General features: G+C 34.4%; 1 protein-coding gene across 2 annotated transcripts in view; it reads right to left on the reverse strand.

Annotated features, from left to right (window-relative positions):
• The window catches only part of MTTP (microsomal triglyceride transfer protein), a 58,090-nt gene extending 35,337 nt beyond the window's left edge, over positions 1-22,753 (reverse strand). The window contains exons 1-3 of one of the 2 annotated variants that reach the window (XM_050791543.1): positions 22,731-22,753; positions 5,576-5,763; positions 4,156-4,299 (exon numbers count right to left, since the gene is read on the reverse strand). In XM_050791543.1, the coding sequence (XP_050647500.1) occupies positions 4,156-4,299 (144 nt within the window). In that variant the 5' untranslated portion in view covers positions 5,576-5,763; positions 22,731-22,753. Of the gene's footprint in view, positions 1-4,155; positions 4,300-5,575; positions 5,764-12,527; positions 12,840-22,730 lie in introns of those variants that run through there. The other variant, XM_050791542.1, reaches the window with a different exon arrangement.
• Positions 22,754-22,840: the final 87 nt, after the last annotated feature.

Genomic DNA, 22,840 nt, shown 5'->3' on the forward strand with positions numbered 1-22,840 from the left:
TTAGAAAGCAAGATCTCCTAAGTGGGAAAAACAAAAGCATTGTCACCACTGTGTCATTTTCCTTCCAGGCTACAAAATGTACCTGAACTATTTTTAAAGTTTTACCTAGAAGGTAAGGAAACCCAGTTCTTGGATTTAATCTTTGGACTATGCATAAGATTAAGTGCTTATCTGTTATTGACCCACTGCTATGGACCAAGTTTTGATCTTGACCTCTGGATCCCTTAGAAAATGGTGTTAGAGCCTTTTTTTCCCTCCTGGCAGGCTGAATGATAGCTATAAACTGTGAGACACAAAGAAAAAAGTTTTTTTCATCCTTTCTATTAGTTTTTATTGCTTCCCCAGAACTAGAAAAATGAACACATCTCTTTTTCTTTTATATGACTGCTACTTCTAGGGCCTAAATTCTTTTTCTTTAGTGCAGACTGATGAGATCCAAAGTGAAGATAGTACTGATATCCACACCAGCTAAATGTCAAAACTGTTAGAATTGAGCTGCCTTGTAATCATTTAAAAAATAATAACATGAAGTCAGAATTTTGCAGTTCAAGCCACATGGCTGTCACAGCAATAATCTTAAATTTATTATTTCACAACAGGAACTGAGTAAGTTTTATTATACTCAGGCCATAAAGTTGATTACTTCATTCAGCATTGAAATTAGTTCTGAACATCCAACAGCACAGGGCTCTTATCTAAATTCACAGTACTCAGAGCTTCCAAAGAGCAGCAGCAGGTACGACCTGGTTACAAACGAAGTCTTTAATCCAAGGAAACCACACCTAGAGGGAGACTGGGTAAAATGGCTGGGAAGGCAGTGCAGTGCCTCTTCCAGCCAAATATGAGGGGCCAATTTCCTCTTGAAATAGGTAGTCATCATTCATATTGTTTTTTTCTTAGGAAGACAATGCCTTTCTCCACACCTTCCTTTATATATCTTTTAAAAATAAGAGGAGACTAAATTCCATTAAGTGGCCAAACAATCAAAATAATAAAAAGAATCCCAGCAAACAAAGATTAGTAATTTTATATTTGATATCTATCTAAGACAGAGCACGGCTAGGAAATGACACGTTGGAGAACAAACATGTAAAGGAATATATAACAAATTTCAGAAGGACTTTCAAGGTGTCACATCTCTTGTGGCAGTTCAGTGTGTGTACAAGAGCCATGCTGATTTAGAGAGCAAATCAATGCCTGGAAACAATACAAAATAAAGGCCCAATTCAGCAGCCACGTGGTTAATTTAGTCAACACAAAGCCAAAACCAGAAATGGAAATCTGGTAATTATCCAGTTAATTGGATTAGCCTTTCAGGCCAAAAAAAGAATCCATAGTATAACTTGAGGCATCTTTCACTCATCAGCGTTAATCAACTTAATCAGATTACTGTCACGTTTCCAACTCTATGATTTGTAGACAAAACTAGAGTCATGCCCACTTATGTAGGGAAGATGAGTGGGCATAGAAAAAAGATGTGCAATGAATATGTATCTAAGTATTTTAATGGACTCTCTTTTAAAATGTAAACATGAGACCCTCATATGGGAAAGGGAGAGAGGGGGAGGTCTGGAAGGACAAAAGTTACATGCTGATGAGCATCCTTGAAATCACAGAAACTTCAGGGAGCACAACTTAATTTGAGCCTATGGTAGAAAATGCTCTCTAAGAAAGTAGCCCGTCTGCAGTTTACTCTGCCTGTCCATAATTTCTCTCATAGTAAACTGAAATGATAATTTAAGTAATGATCTTTCTGATACTGATATGGCCAAAACTTCCTGTTGGCTTCTTAGTCTTCATTGTTTTTTCCAACAAATACTTTATTATATATTTGAAAGATACGATGATGTACTTTAACCTGTGGTTACAGTAAATCATCGCAAATCATAGCTCCTCTAGAATTAGCCCACTGCATTACTAAAATAATGATGTGGCAGTTCCATCCTAGCCTTTGAACAGTGAGGGTACTGAGTCCTTTCATGTGTGTAGCAGAAGACTTTGTACTCAGCTGCTACCAAAGGAGCTATAAAATGATTGGTTGTCATTAAGATTATAAATGCAAATAATATCTATGAACTCAAGTGTCTTGCCACATTGGAAGCTCAGAGAAGAAAATAACAATATTTCATGTTGTTAACAAAGTTGAGCCATAAGAAAATCAAATAAGTCAACTGATCTCATGATGTAAATAAGGAACACTGCAAGTCAACCAAAGAAGCAGGCATTTCTCCAAATACTTTCCAGCTGGAAGACAGTAGACATAAAAGTTTGAGCATAGACTCTATTTCAAATCCCAACTCCACCGCCTGCCAGTTGTATGACCATAGGCAAATTTCTTAACCTTTCTTAACTTTGGTTCCTCAACTATCACAAGAGGTTGATAAGGCAGCCGTTACTGCTCAGGGCCATTACAAGAATAAAAGAGACAATTCGTGTAATGCCTTTAGTCAGCACCTAGCACACAGTAAGTGCTTAGTTCGTCTTAGCTATTATAAAGTAAACAATAAGTAAAACCTTTATCAAAGTTCAATTCAGTTGAGCCCTATATAATCTTATTTGTTTATCTTTTATTTTAGAAGTATCTATATTCAGTCCCCTCTATGAGCAAGGTGCTGAATAGACAGAGATACAACTCTGCCCATGAGAAACTTACTCTGAATGTGGAGAGCCAAGACATAAAAAGAGAATGACAATACACTGTGATAAATGCTTTGATAGAAATAGGCCCAGAGGTTTGGGAAGATGTTGGAGAAAGCTTCATAAAAATATGCAGTGCAAGGCATGATTCTGGGTGCTTTGGGGAAGGAGGGAGTGGAAGGGCATGGATGTGAGGGGAGAGGCTGAAATACAAAGAGGAATTGGATTTTTTTCTATACAAGATCCATAATCTAGCAATGAACACAAATGATCAAAAAGAAAGTGATAAGGGTCATGAGTGAGCTGCAAAGTGCTAAGAGTATTCTAAAGAGTGATGGTTATTTCCAGCTGGCTGGAAGGGTGTGAACTTTATGACAGAAATGGCATGTGAGCAGTCAGAAACATGGGAAGTATTTTGACAAGTGGAGAAGGAAGAGAAAGCATTCTTAAAGATAGTGATTCATACTTGGTTGTAGGAGAGGTGAAAATACAAGATTTCTTCTTGTGAGCTCCTTTTTAGAACTTCATACAAAAATGTGCATCATGATTAGCAATATACATATATGAAATGTCCAAAGTATTTGTTTTCAAATACTTTAGTTGAAAATAAATAAAGTATTACTTTATCAGTATATAAAGATCAGTTTATCTTTATTTTGAATTTAGAAAGTGAAATTTTAGAGATGTATGGAGTTATAAGTCTAATGTTCCCTTTCTGTTTTCCTGCTTTTGTTCCTAAAACTGAGCTCTCATCTTTAGACACATTTTTATGTATGTCAGCACACTATCTGTAATTTTCATAAACACACATATGTAATGCCTAATAATTAACTGATCACAATTGTTTCTCAATTCCAAATTTATTAAGACCATTTTAAGTGACTAGACTCAAGTCGTAAGTAATGCACACTTATAGAATTTTTAAAACAGAATTTCAAATAGATATTATAAAGTGTTCAATCATTATTTTAATATACAAAATGCTTTTCCATGTCATAGTTTTAAAATAATTTCTAAAGGCTTTAAAAAACTCTACTTTAGACTTGTCATACCCTTTTAAAAGCTTTAACCTTGTACTTTAGCCAAATATTGATAATCTCATAACAAATCAATATTACTAATCTAAGTTGGATCATTTCAGTCTCATAATTTGTCTTCTTTCCTGAATTTATCCAACGATGCTTTGATGACTTCCTTTGTTACATTATGTTTGTAATCCCTTATAATTTGATAAGAAAATTACCTTTTAATAATGCCTTTCATCAATAAATAAATACTTGATTCTACTATAAAGATTTTCAGAAAAATAGGAAACAAATTGGCTAGTAAATGTAAGGGAACTCGGGGCATTGATTTAGTTTAGAAACATTTAATTTACAACCTCAGTTCTTTAGTTCTTGAAGAAATTCCATTTACCATAAAAGTAGTTATAATGTGATTACCTCAAAATAGTATCTGCTGAAGGGAAGAAAAATATGAAGTTGGAGAAGAAGATGTGGAACCTAAACGCCCCTTTACCTTTCCATGGATTAGATGAAGGAGCATAGGTCTTTGCAGAGCTTCCAAGTTTTCCTTTCCCATGATTTTAAGTGGACTTTTTCCTTTGAAGATGCTTTTCGCTCCTCTCTGCTGATTCACATTTTCAACATTTACATCCTTCATCTGGAGTAACAGAAAGAAACCTGTTTAAAAAAAACTTCCTATGTCTGTCTTCATCAGAGTCTCTCTGCAAATAAAATGGTAAAGAAACAGACAGAGTTGGCCACAATTTCTTCTGTCATTTTCAGTTCATAATTTACAGGACCTTGCCACTCACTTTAAAAGAATGGAGAAGGTATTTAAAAACTAGGTTTTTTAATAAGGTAAAAATAGCAATACTTAAAGAACTCTGTGACTTTAGGCTTAAAATAACTATGACTTGAATATGATTCTTTCCTATCGTTGCCCCTTTTCATTTGTTTTGTGTGGTTTCTGTCTGCCTGATCACTTCACTTTCTTTACCACTTGTTGGAAAGGACCCCCGCCCCCTTCTACCTCATCTGTGTAAATAACAATAAAGCTGAATTACTGAATAAGGAGGAATATAATGTTTTCTGGAGAATAGTTTACTGTTGTATTGAGAAATGGCTCAGAGAGATGGATGATGATGCTTTGATCCAACTTGGAAAACACAACAGCAATTAGAGACATCCAAAGAAGCAAATATCACTTGTAAATGGATTGCTATGACACCTCATTATAAAGGACACCAGCAACTACTTGTTCCAAATACTTTGTCCTGTGTGCCTGTTTCACACCAAGATGCAGAATAACTGACTTTACTCAAGGAATCTATTATCTTTAGGTTCTTGAGAAGCAAATAAGGGAATCACCATATATTACCATTGGAAAAGTCCCCAGAGACCATCTAATTTGACCTCCCTCTTCAACACATAAATCTAAACCATTTTAACTGACCAAACACTGTTATTCGGGGGAGTACTTGGTTCCTTCCTCAGGAAGAACACAGACTGGGTTTACTCTCTCTTCAGTAATTCTACCTGTTGTATCAAGGAATGCAGGAACCTCCTAACTGATCTCCTCTTGAGTTAGTGGTCTAAATCATTTTCCATACAAAATGGATTATTGACCCTTCTCTCCGAGAACATTTTGAAAAGACTCTAGTATAATGTCCCTATTAACATGATCTATAGAACTGAACACCATACTCTGGTTGTTTACCAGTATATACCTTCTGTTGTCTGTTTCAACAATTTGGAAAGATCAGTTCACTTTTCATCAGCAAAACCTTTAAATATGTAGAATTGCTTATTTTAGTGATAGATAACAAACTAAATGGATGTATAACCAAGAACCCAAAACAAGTGCTGTCAAATGGTAGACTTCTCAAAAACTTCTGACATCTAATCTTTGCATTTATCTGGTAGAAAATGCCCACCGTGATTTGGATCAGTTGGTCATCATCACCATCAGGATTCCTCCACAATAAGGCCACATCCACGTTGGAGGAAATGCGGTAGCCCACGCTGTCTTGCAGTTTTCCTTTGCCCCGATCAAGAAGAACTTCAGTGGAGTACGTGAGCTTGTACAGCCGGTCATTATTTAATGAGAGACCAGTTGTGTGACCTGCATAAAGATAATGACACAAATCAAGTTTTCATTGTAAGGGAACATGCTGTCTCACCATCAGTGCATCTCTCTACCACAGTGGGGCTCAGGAAGCTTGGTAAATATTGGTAAATATTCGCTGATTGAAACATGGTTCTACTTCGTCTGCTGAAATCTTTGACTTGTAAAATATAGATAAACAAACAAAAAACAAACAAAGAAGTTCCCATTTCAGAGAACTTTAGTTTGTATTCCTAATCAATTATCAGCTAGTGCCATGGTTGAACTATAGATATTTTGTTGTTTTGTTTAAATGCCATTGTATTTCTCTTAATTATATGAATATGATTTCAAGTAGATGACCCACCAATAATTGGTTTATAAATGTAATATGAGCCATTTGTAATTAACATATTATTTAAATGCAAGCAGATCAATTCCAAAGTAATTTTAGCGGTTAGAAGGAAGTTCTTTAATTTGGATATTTTTGATATTTAAGAAACATCTCTTCAGTGCAATTTACTCTATTAATGTAATTAGCAAACTTTTAGTACAAAGGTACATTTCAGGGCTGTACATATGTAACTTTAAATTAGCTGTGCCCAAATAAAATAATGTCTTACTATATGAAATCTTAGTACAGGCTTAAACTTGGCATGGCTTAATTTAAAAAGATCAAATAGTATACAAATCTGTACTGTGATCCAAGAAAACTGATATATGAATGCGTTCACACAGTATCCAATTCAGTTTACCTAACCAAAAGAAATGCCAAGGAGCAAGTCTTTTCCCAGAGATGACTTAAAATGAATGGTCACATAAAGTTTTTTTCTTCTGTGTATTTTCTATCTATGGTTCTCAGGAGATAGTTAAAAAAGACTTCAGTTTACCTTATTCCTCAATGCTAAAGGGGTTTCATTGCCCGGTTTACTATAATAGGAAACCATAATCTTTTTTTCTCTCAGGAAATATACATATGGGGAGAGGTACAGGAAAGGGGTTTGGGGTGACTAGACCAAAGCAAAGCAGTCGAGAAAGGTGATAGCAAAAACTACTTTGCAATGCCAAAAAATTAAGAAAACCTCTGAAAAGGACTTACCCACCTACACAGTAACAATCTGTTCACTGTCTCCTCTATCTATGACAGCACATACTTGCCCAGAGGAAATAGTGGTCAAAATTCCATCATCTGCATGTTATATGTATTAACTTATTTAATCCTCACAAAAATCTAATGAGGTAGGCACTATTATTAGTCTCATTTTATAGATGAAGAGACTGAGGGGACACAGAAACAATATAATTTACCTAAGGTCACTCATCATAGAGATGATTTTTTTTTTCTTTTTTTTTTTGAGACAGTCTTGCTCTGTCAGCCAGGTTGAAGCACAGTGGCATGATTTCAGTTCACTGCAACCTCCATCTACCGGGGTCAAGCAATTCTCCTGCCTCAGCCTAGCCTCCTGGGTAGCTGGGATTACAAGTTACAAGGCATATGCCACCACACCCAGCTAATTTTTGTATTTTTAGTAGAGATAGGGTTTCACAATGTTAGCCAGGCTGGTCTCAAACTCCTGACCTCAGGTAATCCTCCCATCTCGGCCTCCCAAAGTGCTGGGATTATAGATGCACGTCTGGCTGGAGACATGATTTTAATCCAGGCTGTCTGTCTGTAAAGATTATGCTCTTACCTATACTATATATCTCTAAAACTTTAGGTTGCATTATTTTCCATTCCTAGGTAGTGAGCTAGAAATTTATTCATTCATTCAACTAGAATATAGTGAGTACCTGTTGAACAGTAAGTACTTTTTAAGGCTCTGGGACTACACCAGTTAACAAGCAGAGAAAGGCAGAGAAAGTTTCTTCTTGTTTTCTATACTTTTTTTTTTTTTTTTTTTTTTTTTTTCCGAGACAGGGTCTCACTCTATCACCCAGGCTGGAGTGCAGTTGTGTGATCTCGGCTCACTGCAACCTTCATCTCCAGGCTCAAGTGATCCTCCCATCTCAGTCTTCTGAGTAGTTGGGACCACAGACTCATGCCACTAAGTCCAGTTAATTTTTATATTTTGTAGAGATAGGGTTTTGCCTTGTTGACCAGGCTGGTCTTGAACTTCTGAGCTCAAGCAATCCGCCCACTTCACCCTCCCAAAGTGCTGGGATTACAGGTGTGAGCCATCGCACCCAGTCAGGAGACAAAGTTTCTACCCTCATGGAGTTTACATTTAAATGCGATGGAGAAGGGCAATTAAAAAGAATGAGTACATAAGCAAGTTATATAGTATGTTAGAAGTGCTCATGAAGAAAACTGAAGCAGGAAAGGGAATGGAGGTGCTGAGAGAAAAACCTCTGTGGAAAGGTGACATTTTGGACAAAGGTTTTTGGTGAGCCACATCTGTGGGAAGGGTACCCCCCTTCCCCAACTCCTATCCTTTCTACCCCTTCCCCTCACAGAGGAAACAGCAAGTGCAAAGGCCCCGAGGAGGGCTCCTGCAGGTGTAGTGAAGGAAGAGCAAAGAGCAGGGAGACCAAAGAGGCTGGAAATTAGTAAGTAAAAGACACAGTGAAGGAGATGAGGTCAAGGAGGTACCTATGGGTGGCAGGAAGATTTGGGGAGTTTGAGTGAGGTGGGACGCTGTCATAGAGTTTTGGGTAGTGAAATCATATAATCTGTCAAACCTTCAAAGAAAAGGGACAAGGATTTTCATAGGAATCAAGAAGAGCCAGGAGAAGGAAGTATGAAAGGATCTAAATGTGTATACACAAAACCAAGCTGTGTCCAAGCACCAAGTCAGGCAGAAACTGAGGTGTGAGATACAGAAGGCAAAGAGAGTCAGGAAAAACCTTGAAGGGGATGAAGGCTGGGATTCCCTCTTATCTCTATCTCTTCTGCATTTTAACTGGGGACTCTATAGCAGGTTTAAATACTGGCTTTCTGGTTAGGAAAAATATTTTGGTCAGGAGGCCTTCTTTTTATGACACCTATCAAATTCCACATAGGGCATAAAGGAAATACATGTTGTCTTATCTAATCCTCAGAGCAATTCTTAAATGTAAGCATTGTGTGACAGCAGATAGAAGCTGACTGCAAGTTCAACCCAATATAGCAAATATAATGCAGATTTGAAGTCTAAATTTACCGAAATCCAAGTTTTGTGGACTATATTAAGATGTCTTCTGGTTAAAATAACTATGAAATATTTGTAGGAAGGTAACCTTTCTTAAATTCCAAAGCTTTCCAAACTATTATGTTATTCACTTTTTTTCTTACCTCACTTTACTGGCCATATAATAAATCGATTTTTGACTATGACTTGGAAATGATAAAGCACAGGGAAGAATGGGCCTTTTATTCCTCCAAACTGTTTCTTACCTCTTTCAAAAGGAGAAAAAGCCTAAAATGGTTCAAATAATTTGGACTGTGCTAGAGTGTTATCCCTCTTATACTTTCCTTTTTGATCAGTATTTCTCTGTTTACGTTTTGCAGAGTTCTGGCAACATTGGGCATTGGGGCATGTCCAATTTATACTGTTGACTTAATTCCTTTTGTAGGCTATTGCTCTTCAGAGTATGTATAATAATATTTTTTGATAACTCTTGTTAGATAAAACCAAAACAGAAATTAGTATTAGCCAAAAAAAGTCAGAACCTCTTTAATTTGCCCTTCAAGTGCATTTAGAATTTTTAAGTGACTTAAAAGCAACAAAACTGTTAGTTTTGAATCTTCAAGAAATATTTTTTACATACTCCTCTGTCAGATTTATATGAGTACAATAACTGATAATTGGCTTAGTCAAGAAGGTAAAGCAAACATAAGTTAATGGTGAGGTTTGAAGAGATGTACAATGATGATAAGGGTGATAGGTAATGGCATTTATGAACCCAACAGAAAACTAAAGGGTCAGAAGTTAAAAGGAGAATGAAGGGTAAGAACAAAAAAGAATTGGAAGATGATTAATAAAAATTGACTAAAAAGTAAGGGTGGGGTGAGGGATTGAGAGAAAGACTGGAAATGAAGGAAGCATACAGGTTTAAAGGTGACGAAATTAAATAGGTAAAAATACTTTATAAGGAAAATCCAGAGAATGCACTGAAAATAGTCCAGTCATCACAAAGTATAACTAAGAAAAAGTAGGGAAAACTTGTCTTTAGAAAGTTCACACAGCAAATCATATAGATGTGCTCTTGTATCCTAATCCTAACACCCTCTTCAGATTCCAATCTGCCATTCAATTTTCTTTTTCTTTCTTTCTTTCTTTTCTTTCTTTCTTTCTTTCCTTTCTTTCTTTCTTTCTTTCTTTCTTTCTTTCTTTCTTTCTTTCTTTCTTTCTTTCTTTCTTTCTTTCTTTCTTTCTTTCTTTTCTTTCTTTCTTTCTCTCTTTCTCTTTCTTTCTTTCTTTCTCTCTTTCTCTTTCTTTCTTTCTGTCTCTCTCTCTCTTTTTTTTTTTTTTTTTTTTTTTGTTGAAACAGTTTTGCTCTTGTTGCCCAGGCTGGAGGGCAATGGCGTGATCTCGACTCACTGCAACCTCCACCTCCCAGGTTCAAGTGATCCTCCTGCCTCAGCCTCCTGAGTAGCTGGGATTACAGGCATGCACTACTATGCCTGGCTAATTTTGTATGTTTAGTAGAGACGGAGTTTCTCCATGTTGGTCAGGCTGGTCTCGAACTCCCAACCTCAGGTGATCCACCCACCTTGGCCTCCCAAAGTGCTGGGATTACAGGCATGAGCCACCACACCCAGCCTCAATTTTCTTTAGATTCTAACCTTCCCTCAACATCCACCCAGATCTGGGGATTTACTAAAGTTGCATTGGTAATTTAGAGATGAGTTTTGAGGCAATGAGGCATGAGATCCTCAAATTTTAAATGGACTGATTTTAAGGTAAACTCTTCACGAGTTGTTTGCTAACTAATGTCAGTTGTTAAAAGGGCAAAGAATCTATAACTAAATCATGGTACCATAATGCAAAAAGTTATTCCATCTAGGTAAAGAAGCTCTCAAGTCATGCACTTTTAATTTATGAAATCAGCATAAGCAACGTACCATGATGCTAATGAAGCTTAAGCTCTCTTGCCCAGGATCCTTCCAAAGACTGCAGAAGAGGACCCTAGCAACGTATCCACATGCCATCTCTTTTTGAGCAACCTTTGCAATAGTTAAGATATTTTTGTAATCTTTTCTCAAAAGTGGCCCCTAAATTATATGTTTTAAGCTTTAAAAATCTAGATTTACTACTAAGCTTGTACACAATAAACTGTAGCTACAGCTACCTATAATATTCTAAACCACATTTTCTCATTTATGCTGTTTCCCAATAGTCATTGTCTAGCATATGTGTACATTTAAATCTTTTGTAAGTACATTTGAAAACATGAGGTCACCCAATTAACTAGTTTATAAAATGGGAAAAAGAAGAGAAGTTCATGATAAGTACCATGTCTCAATTATTTTTCTCAAAATACTTATGGTATTAGGTTTGATACTATGGTATTTAAATCACACATATTTTGACTACTCAACAGTTTATTTGGCAGACGAAATAGTAAGTTCTCTATATAACAACTCTCAGATACAATTTACAAATCTTTTTCTCATTAAAAAATTTCTTTTGTCCAAGTAAGAACTGTATGTTTAAATAGTAAACATTTAGAAATTGGTGAAAATATTTTCTTTAGTTCAAGAACCTACAGTGTGATTTGCTTAGGTGAATTGGTTTAAATTTAGCCCTCTATTGCTCCAATAATGAAGATTAGGTTTTTTTCCTCATGTGGAAATTTTCTAAACAAAAGTCCTGAGGCAAACTTTACTTTAATATCAAAAGCTACATTTATCCGTAACAGGTTTTAGAAGTTTATAAGTGAATTGTTTACTATCAATTACTTAGAGTACATGGTTTTAAAATTGGTCCCTATAATGCTAAGCTGTTTGATCAATTGGTTTTAACAGTGTGTCTTCTTAAGAAACGAAAAAGTATTCATTGTACATAATGCAGCATTTGGAAATCCAATGTTTATAATCTAGCTGATTTGAAACAAGATTCTATATTAATACATTTCGCAACAGTTTTATGAAACCATTGCTCATAAAATGTTTTATCTCTTGCCTTTTCAATGGTATTAATGCATACATATTTTTAAAATTAATTTCATCTTAAAATATAAACTGTAAGCAGCAACATTATTTTTCCAAAGATAATGTCTTATTTCTTAAATCTGTATCAGGAAATTTAATTTTCTTTAATTCACTATGAATTCTATCATTTTTGAATTGTAACAGAATTAAATACATGCTGTGCCATTTCATTCATAATTCTTTGGCAAATCAAATGCCTTTTTCATTGGGTCTAATTCTTCTTGAGGTCACATTGCTAAGCAACTAGAAGAAAATTTAAGAACTGGGTTTAAAAAAAAAATCCTCATTTACAATTCAAATGAAGGAGCTGCATTCAGTGTGACCAACAGCAGCAGGTAACAATAGCGGGTATCTTTTTTCCTTCTTTTAAAAACAGACCATGAATGAGAAATTAAAGCAAGAACACACTGGTCTGAGGAACTGAACCTAAGAGAAATCTCTGTTTTCTTAATGTTTGTAGGGATTTGAATTTGGTTTTCATTTCAATTCAACCATGCTTTCACAAACATTCCAAAGTTACATGGTTTTGAAGATACTTTAGTTAGAAACTCTTTCACTATTCACTCATACAAACACACACACACGCACGTATCCGCCTCCCACCCCAAAGATTGAAATTAAAGTTTAGCAAAAGGCAACACAAACTTACCTTTAACAGAAGCTGAATATGAGGAAATGAAGCAGAGAAAAAGCACAGCAAGGAGAATCATATTGACCAGCGACCCTCAACTGCATCCAGTGCCCAGCTAGGAGTCACTGAGAAGTAGGCTTTTTCAATGGCAGCCAGTGAGGGAGTGACCCTCTTCAGAACCTGCAACAATCATGTTTATCTTTGGGGAAAGGTCAGACTCCAAACTCCAAAACCACGACCTAAGTTCACTGAAGGGCTCATTATTAATGATTAAACGTAGGTGGGCTGCAGTTTTCAGTCTCTCATTCTTTTTAATTTTTTTTACCCAATGAGGAAACTTTAAATGTTTTCACTTTTGAGAGCTAAACCAAACCAGTATGCCATCCTATAAATGCAGAGACACTGAGGGACATTCCAAGAAAAAAACTGGTGGTGATACTTTCTGCTTAATATATAACCATCACTATGCCTGTTATAGTAACTGCCTATATTCACATTACAATACTATGTGGGAGGGTAGTAAGGATTCTCAAACTCAGCTAAACCTAACCAAATTTTAATATTTCTTGTATGGACATCTTTGAATTTTTATACTATTTGTATGCTATTATAAAAAATTCACACTGAATTTTAGGATTTATATTTAAACTGTTAAGTCATACCACCACCAATCACTTCAAAATAATGTTAGATAGAACTTTCATGAAACACAGATGATCATCCTTATGTGTGAAACTGTATGAGGTTTGAGCAAATCAGCATTGTCTGTCGTTAGCACACTAGCAAGCCAATTGAGTATTTCATAGTAGACCTCTATTTGTGTCTGTGACAAGACACATTTGTCTGAGTCTCCAAACTGGTTGGATGCAGTCCTGTCCTTTCTGAATCCCATTTCTAGGAAGAGATTAAGAGGGGGAATTCCAGCTCTTAGTTCTTTTGCTACAGACTATTAATTAGAAAACTTCTGTAGAATTAAAGTAAATACCCTAGTGTGGCTGAGGCCATACTAACTGAATCAATCCTTGTCCCTGGAAACTCCCATGAGAGAGACCTGCTATGAACAAAACCTACTAAAATGAGGTGGCTTAGGCAGTATGTGGGAATGTTTTGGCAAAGTAGGGAAAAATGTGCTAGTGAAGGGCTATCTGAATGTATTTTAAAATATTTATGGCCATATTTTCATATAAAATGAATTCTTGAGTCTACCCTGGTCACTCTCAAAACCCTTTTCTCAAACCCTAACCTTGAGATTAAATCTTCCAGACAATCCAGGTAAAAGATAGTAGACTTGATAGGGACACAATGAAATTTAAAATTTTTAAATCTACGAAGTTAAGCATATTTCCTCTTGAATAATATCTTTACATAAAGATCGAAATATGAAAATTGTTCTTCTATTGATAATAGAATTTCATCTGCTATCACAATTTTGTATAAAAAATATAGCTATAGTAGCAAGCAAAAATAAATTGTTTGGTTGGAAATATCACCTTCAAGTTATAAATACAAAGTTTTCCTGGAGTTAAACAGAAAAGTAGCTTTGTTAAAGAAATGTAAGTTTTTATGAATAATAGGGATTACGAATATAAGGTAATGTGAAAGTGCTTTACTTTCCATTTGAATAGATTTCTTTGTTTGCCACAATTTCTGTAATACATACATAGGGATATAAAGCCATTATAATCACTTGAACTTTATTTACATATTTATTTAAATTAAAAGCTAGTTTGTATCGTATTTGATTGTATGAAAACTGTCCTTACATATTTTCATTTGAGGCTCACAGTTGCAAGACCTTTAATGTTTGTGGTTAGACTATGTGGTGCATGATACATGTCCTTCGGGTAAAGTACTATTCGTTGTCAAGTGTTTTCCAGAGTCCAACCAATAAAAGATATATCACTATTGCCTAACAAACTAAATTCTGTTTCATTTGAGCATTTGATTTCCACTAGAAAGCTCCTATGAGTCACTGTTTTAAGTAGTCATTTCAACATAAGATGTTCAAATAAGGCTGCTTCTGCTGGTTATAAATAACATCATCTTATAAAATATAAACTTACAACATTTTCTTTTTATAAGGACAATTTAGAAAAGACTTCTTGAGATTGTTTCATTACAGATGAAATAAGAATGCCAAAGCCTTTCCAAATTCAGTGAACTCTGTGTATTGAAGAAGTATTCTCTTCTGTTACTCTGTTGATCAAGCACAGCAAACACTGTGCAAGTATTTGAGCACTACCTCCTAAAACTCACCAGCTATTTTACATAACATGTGAAGCAGGGCAGAAGCAAAGCACAATAAGAAAAAAAACAAGAGCTGCCATCTATGGAACAATTACATACATTGTTAATCACCTTACATTTTTATAGGAATCCTTACAACAGTCATTTGGCATATTAGATAAATGCATCTCAGATTAATTTACTGAAGTGATTTTAGGACTATAGAAAAATAAACCTTGAAACCTAGACTCAAGTATTCCTCTTTGCTTAAAAAAATTACAGGTGGGAAGTGAGTAAAAAATTGATTTCTTACAGATGACATGCAATTATTAATTGGGACTGTCTTCATAATAAATCATCACAATTTTGTATGAAAACTAACAGAGCCCTTGATTTTTGTGAATTTGTGGTTAGACATTCAGGCTGAACATACAGGGGTAAAAGTTGATCTATGATAGTTAAATTAAAATCAAATGATACATTTTTAAACAATGCTGTTGCAATGAAATTCCTTTGGTAGTACATGACACTGTGAAATATTTGCTATACTTCCATTTACATTGATAAATAAGGAGACTATGAAATAAAGATGGATGATTAATTCCAAAGTACAGTTGTGTTTCTGTTGAGTGTCAGAGGTTGTCAGGAGTTAACATATTTTCTTAGATTAGAAGACAAATGAACTTCACCCCACTAAAGGTTGGAAGGAAATGTATTATCCTACTAGATATAGAAAGTCAGGATGTGTGAAAGGTATGTGAAAAAAAAAAAGTCTGTTTACAACATTGAAACACTTTGTTCTTAGAAAGAAGCATGACATTAATGAAAAAAAAATTTAGAAGGACACTTTAAGTTATTCCTACATGGTCATAACAGTTTAAATCTAAAAGTATTTTCAAATCAATGAGAGAGTTAGCATTTTGAAAGAATCTTGAAAAAAATTCTTAAGTTAAAAATATTCTTAATGTGATGACTTTTTTTTATTCCAAGGCAAAATTTATAGGAATACATACATTATTTTGAAAGGTATTGTTTAAAGAATTCTCTATAAGAAAATAAAGATTCATTGAATTCCTTATCAAAAGCAAAACTGGTTTGAAACACTGGGAATCTAAGAATCTAAAAAGAACATTCATTTTTCCAAAATAGAGTCATTAACCAAATTGTATGCCCCCATACATATATACACGCATATAAATTTGACAACCAAAAAAAGCCTTTGTATCATATCAGTTACCATAAAAGGATTCTAAATTATCTTTGACCACACAAAACTGAATTGCTAGCATTTAAAGGAGAGAATTGATGGAAACTCTTTTAGTAGACTACTGTAAATACAATAAGATTTTAATTTTGATCAGAATAAATGTATTGGACATTCAAAAAAAAAGAAATTTCAAAACCTAAATTATATCCTAGCATAAATGCAATTTTCCTTTTAAAGTATATGCAATGCAACAATTACATTTATGAAATAATTCTTAATATATAGGTATAAAAATATGAATTTATTTGAAGTGGAACCAGAAGTCAATTATTTTAAATAATTACCCAAATAAGAAAATAAAAAATGTTAAAGAGAGATCAAGAGATATAGAGGATAGAGTGAGTGGGGCAAAGGCAATATTTGGGGAATATATTGAAGAATTTCCAAGAACTATTGAAAGGGACTGTATCAGTTCTCCATAGCTACCATAACAAATTACCACAAAATTTAGTGGTTTAAAACGCAAATTTATTGTCTTATACTCTTGGAAGTCAGAAGTCTAACACTGGGGTCACTGGGATAAAATGAAAGTATTGGCAGGTGTATCCCTCTCTGGAGGCTTTAGGGGAGTATTTGTTTTCTTACCTTTTCTAGCTTCTAGAAGCTACCTGCATTCCTTGACTCATGGTCTCTTCCTCCATTTACAAAACCAGCATGAGTAAGCTGAATCGTTTTTACTTCATGTCACTCTGACCATCTCTTCTGTCTCCCTCTTCCATTTTATGAATCCTTGTGATTATACTGGGCCTGCCTAAATAATCCAGGATAATCTTTTTACCCTGAGGTCTGCGGATTGGGAACTTTAATTTCATCTACAACCTTAACTTAGAATCACAGGTTCTGGAGATTAAGACATTTAACATCTTTGGGGTGCCATTTTCTGCCTATCACAGACACCAATCCACAGATTCATGAGGCTCAATAAATCTTAAGCAGGATAATTTTTAAAACACACATACACACAAGTAGACACATCATAATTAAACTGCAGAATATCAAAGAGAGAGAGAAGATATTTAAAGGAACCAGATAGAGAGGATAGATTATTTTCAAGGAGAAAGAGAAGCAGACAACTACTAAATTATTAACAATATCAATGAAAACTAGGAGACATTAGAATGTTGTCTTCAATGTGCTGAGAGAAAATAATTGTGAATTTAGTATTCTATATATATTCTCTAAATATGTCTTTTGAGTATAAACTTGAAATAGAGATTTTCCAGAGAAATTAAAACTGAAAATTTACAACTAAAGGACCCCTCCAAATGATATATTTAAAAATATGCTTCAATTAGAAAAAAAATTGACCCCAGATAAAATCTGAGATGCAAGAAGGGATGAAGAGCAAAGAAAGTACGGTGGAGAAACACACTAGCTCTTAATAATAGTGTCTTGTGGGTTTGAGCATAAAATGCACAAAAATAACATTAAAAATGTTACCACAAAGACGTTTGTGGTATAGTGAAAATTTGGATACCATAATGTTTAAGTACAAAAATTAGTTCAATAAATTATGGTGTATCAATTCAGCAGAATTCCACTAAGCCATTTTAAAATAATACTATATAAGCATGTATTTTGTATAATATGGTATATGTAAATATGCAAACATGTAAATATAGTATATTTACCATATCTTAGTAAGTAAACAGTCTGTTAAACAGCAGATGTAGATATGGTTTGAGATTTCTTGTTTAAACAATATACCTACATGTTAGCACAGAAAAGGATTAGAACAGTATTCACTGAACACCTTAATAATTACTATCTCTGAGAGATGGAATATAGTTTGTTTTTGCATTTTTTTTGCCGTTATATTTTCTCACATACTATAATGTATATGTTACTTTAAAATGTTTTATTGTTTATAACAGTTTAGATTTACAGAAAAATTGCTAAAATAATACAAAGATTTCCCATACAGCCTGCACAGTTATTTCTACTGTTAATATCTTACATTAGTGTAGTTGATTTATTATTAATAAACCAATATTAATATATTATTAACTAAAATTCATACTTTATTAGATTACCTTTGTTTTTACCTCTTTTTTTCTGTTCCATCCAGGGTACATCACATTTAGTTCTCATGTATCTTTAGGCTCCTCTTGGCTGTAATAGCTCTGAGGAGAACTGGGCAGATATTTTGTAAGATACTCCTCTAGTGAATTTTTGTGATATTTTTCTCATGATTTGACTGAAGTTGTAAGTTTGGAGGAGGAAGACCACAGAGGTAAAGTGCCGTTTTCTTGATACCACATTACATCAGAGGTACATAATATCAACATGATTTATCTCTATTTACATTGACTTTGATCATCTGGCTGAGCAGTGTTGTCAGATTTCTCCATTGTAAAGTTAATTTGTTTTTTCTCCCTTTTTTTCATACTGAGCTCTTTGGAAGGAAGTGCTATGTACATCCCACACTTATGGGGTTGGGAGTTATGTTCCTCCTCCTTGAGGGTGGAGTAGCTACATAAATTATTTGAATTCCTCCGCATGGGAAATTTGTCTTTAATTTCCCATTGATTTATTTAATCACTATATCAATAAGGACTTGTGGATATTTAATTTATATTTTAGGTTATAGTCAAATCCTTCTCTGTTGCTACAATTGTTCTATCTTTAGCCACTGGGAGTTCCTTCAGTTGGCCCCGTGTTCCTTTGACATACCCATAAATGTGTTTTGTTTGGGTTCTGATTCTGGTTTTGGTTTTTAGCATCTCCTTATTATCTGGCACTGCAAGATGCTCCCAGCTCATCTTGTACATTTTTACTCCAATCTTAGAATCAGTCACTTCTCCAAGAATCCCTGGTTTCCTTTATTGAAGAACTGTACTAGAAACCAAGATCTGGACACCAAGATTGGCTCATTTTTACAGCATCAAGTCTTTCAATCTAAGAATACATATCTCTCCATTTATTTAGATCTTCTTTGACTTTTTTCATCGGTTTCGCAACTTCTTCATGTAGATTCTGTTCAAATTTTGTTAGATTTATACCTATTTCATTTTGGAGGGGTTGTTGCTTTTTAATTTCAAGTTCCAGTTCTGCCCTGCTGCTGTATAGGAAGGCAATTGACTTCTGCATGTTAACCTTATATCACAAGGCCTTACTATAATTGTTTATTAGTTTAGTGAGGGTCTTTTTTGGTACATTTTTGGGGATTTTCTAGATAGATATTCATGTCATCTATAAATGGTTTTATTTCTTCCTTTTATTTGATTTTTAAATCTTATTGCACTGGTTAGAACTTCCAGTATAATGGTGAATATATGGGTGTGCTTTGTATATTTCTTATTTTCTGAGTTCTGTTATTCATCCTCAAATATTCATTTTTGAATCATTTTCATGTTGTTCTTCAATATTTTCTATTATTTAAAATTTGCTGTTTTGAAATACTGCATTATAGTTTTCATCCACTTTTTTTTTTTTTTGGCTTCATATTCTTTTTTCTATTATAGCAACTTTAAATGAAATTCGACCACGATCCTTTTCTGTGGTGCATTTTTAGGCTAATTAAGTTATGCTGTATTTTTAAGAGGGAGGATTGGGTAGAATAGCTTTTCCAGTTTCATGGCTCTAGAGGTTCCTTTTCTAGTATTTCATAAAATGACACACGTGTCTTTATATTTTCTGAGATCTGTCTCCTCTCTATTCTCCACTTTTATCTGCATCTGCTTTTTTCTTGGCCGCATTGTCTCTGTTTTGTTCAATTTGGATTCAACTTTCAGCAGTTTCTCCTTAGTGTTGGGCTACGTTCAAGAATGGAGATCCAGTTTGTTGGTTTTGAGACTTCACAGGCCTCACGTCCCTCCAGCAGCTTCAGACCCTCCTGCTCATTCCTTCACACTTAGCTGAGCTTAGAGTCAGATGAACAACCTGCCAGTTTTGCCGCCAACCTCACATTGGTTTCCTCTGTTTTTTAGTGATTATTTGTTTGGCAGTTTTGGGGACTTCCCATTCTGAGGGTTTTCAGATGATCTGTTGTTTTTCCACCACTCTCTCCTACACAGTTGCCGATATTAAGTTGGGTTTGCTCCTTCCTGTTCACATTGTGAGGTTTGTAGGGATTCCTTTTCACCTAGTTATGTTATAGCTATCTTCTGGGATTGTTATTTTCTATCCTAGATGCTTTACCTGTTTTTATGAGGAGATTCAGGAGGTTCACAGACTACACTGCCTCTCTAATCATCTTCCCAGAGTCTTCAATATTCATGTACTACTTGGGAGGATATGATTAATATGTATGTATATGTAAATGTACAAATACATTTTAAACTTTTTTTCTGTATTTTTGGAGTCGGTCGAAATGCAGGTTGAAATGATTATAGATGAGTGGTCGATTCTTCCTTTTAGCTACCTTTCAAGTCGTGTTTAAAAATGGGTTTCTTTTTGGCTTTCCTAGACTGAAATTAAAGTACTCACAAGTGTTATTCTACTTCCACATCTCCTCACTCACAACTTGTTGAAGAGTATCCTAAGACTTAAAATCAGAATTAAGCTTAAAATAATGAAATTTGTAATGATTGCCCAATATTTTGAAATCAAAGTTATGGAGGGGTTCATAATCATAGTTATTACTGTATTTTTATATTCTAAAGTTCCAGTTCTATCTGTGGCCTCCTTCTTATTCTATCAACTAGGGTCCAATTTAACAAACTGGTTATCAATTGTCTGAATATGGCCCACAAACATATTTTATTTAGTCTGCTCAGTATTTTAAAACAAACTAAATAGCTGCCAACACTTTAAAACCAGATTTCATATTTATGGCTGTTCTTAAAAAAATGATGCCATTAGGCTCATATTCTGGTGTCATTAGGCTCATATTCTCTCTTGGAACTTGCACCCTGATTAAAGAGGAAATGCACTCTCAGTTTTGTAATACTTTGCTTCCAGACGCTTCTCTCATTTGCTACCTTCCAGTCCCCGTAGATAGTATGCATTTGTAACCCACGGAGTAGTATCTCTTTGAGTTCAACCTCTTATATTGGCTTAAACTACAAGTATGTGCTCATTCTTTTTAAAATCTGTTTCTACTCAGATGTCCTGCAGACTCCCCAGAATCTACATATTTTAAAACAAAACTATTTTTTCAAAACCTATTTTTCTTCCAGTATTCCCTAAATGACCTCGGTAATGTTACTGCATTGCTACAGTTGTCCAAGTCAGAGAAGCCCTTAGGGTTTTTATCTCCTTGTTTTGTACCTCAAGGAGAAACATTTAATAGTTGCTTCTTTCAAAGTACAAGCATCTCAAGTACATGTTGTATTTATTTACTGCTGGCTCCCCTATTAGATTAAGGATTCCTTAAGGACATCCTTAAGGATGACAGTCATTTCTGTATCACCAGTACTAACACAAAAAGTATAGAACTCGATACATGTGTCAAATAAATAAACACATAAATTTTACAAATCAATGAAAATATTGTTTCATATGATTTCACCTTCTTAAACTTTCCATGTTTCAATTTTTTTAAATTGACTTTTTTGCTGGTGCTTTTTTGGTGCTTACTTTGGATTAATACTAGAATCATTTTAAATTTTGCACCAAGTGACTACAAAGTTAGATGTCCACGTCAAAAGAAAATTTATTGACTTCATTATTAGCATATGAAGTGTTTTTGTTTGTTTTTTTGTTTTTTTTGTTTGTTTTTTTGCTTTAAAACTTTGCTTAAAATATCTAAGGATGCCAGGTATTAACTCTGAAAAAAATGTATAATTATTTATAAAACAGATCCCATAGAAGCAACTGAACAGCTGTGGAAAGATTTGGCACATTACTTTGCCAGCCTGAATTTAATGACCTACATGTGAAGGGCTACATATCCAATTACTAATCCTCCCTGAGCTACTCTTTGCCCTGATATGGAGGCAGCTGAAAAAAGATGCCCTACTAACAGATCAGAAGTGGATCCAGACTTTTTTGCTAGTGCTTAGTTAACAAAGATCTTTTAGGTTTGAGATGAGGAAGAAACAGAAGAGGCACTCACAACAGTGTTATAGCTGACATAGTGTTTCAAGTAAAATTTAAGGGCTTATGGCAAGACTGTAGTTTTGTAACTGAAGTCAAAGAAATTTCGGCTCTTTTAGAGAACCTCAAATTCTGGATTTAATTTTCTATTCATTGAAGCCTTTAAACATGTTCAAATACCTTCAAGCATCAATGATAATTTACTTCAAAATTATTTCTATATGAGAAGCCAGTCTTCTATTCAAAGATGCAAACCTCATTCTTATCTTCAAATTCTGCAATAATCACCTATTAGAAGTAGAGGGGAAAAAACTAAATAGAAAACGACAATCTATGGGATTGTGTTTCATTTCTCTCTCAGTTGACATGGTCTATATATAGCAAAAAGATTATATAAGGTCAAGTATTATAAACAATGAAATGTCATCTGATGTTCTGCAAAACAGCATAGGAAAAATAGCTCAAGGAATGAATAAAGAGTAAAGTTATGACTGTTTTACTTCAGCCATAAAAAAGCCTTACAGATTCTAAATTTAAATGCATTTTATTGTGAATCTGACTCACTTTTCGAATTTAATTTTCTACTTGAGCTATGTAAAATCATGTGATATGGTAATTTGCTGTATAAATTAAAAATAATATAGGCAAGAGATGCGTTTCATTTTGAACACAGACAAATTACAAGCCTTTCTTCGTTATTTTGCATTTTTAACGGTGGGACTATCTTAATTCCTCCACCCAATACTCACAAGAATATATGAATGAATAAATACATGTCTGCAGGTACACACTTACTTCTTGAACGTGAAAAAACAGACATCACTGTAACTACCTCCCGCTCCCAAAACCCTAACTCCAC

Source organism: Macaca thibetana, chromosome 5, assembly GCF_024542745.1.
Source record: "Macaca thibetana thibetana isolate TM-01 chromosome 5, ASM2454274v1, whole genome shotgun sequence".
Classification (NCBI taxonomy): Eukaryota; Metazoa; Chordata; class Mammalia; order Primates; family Cercopithecidae; genus Macaca; species Macaca thibetana.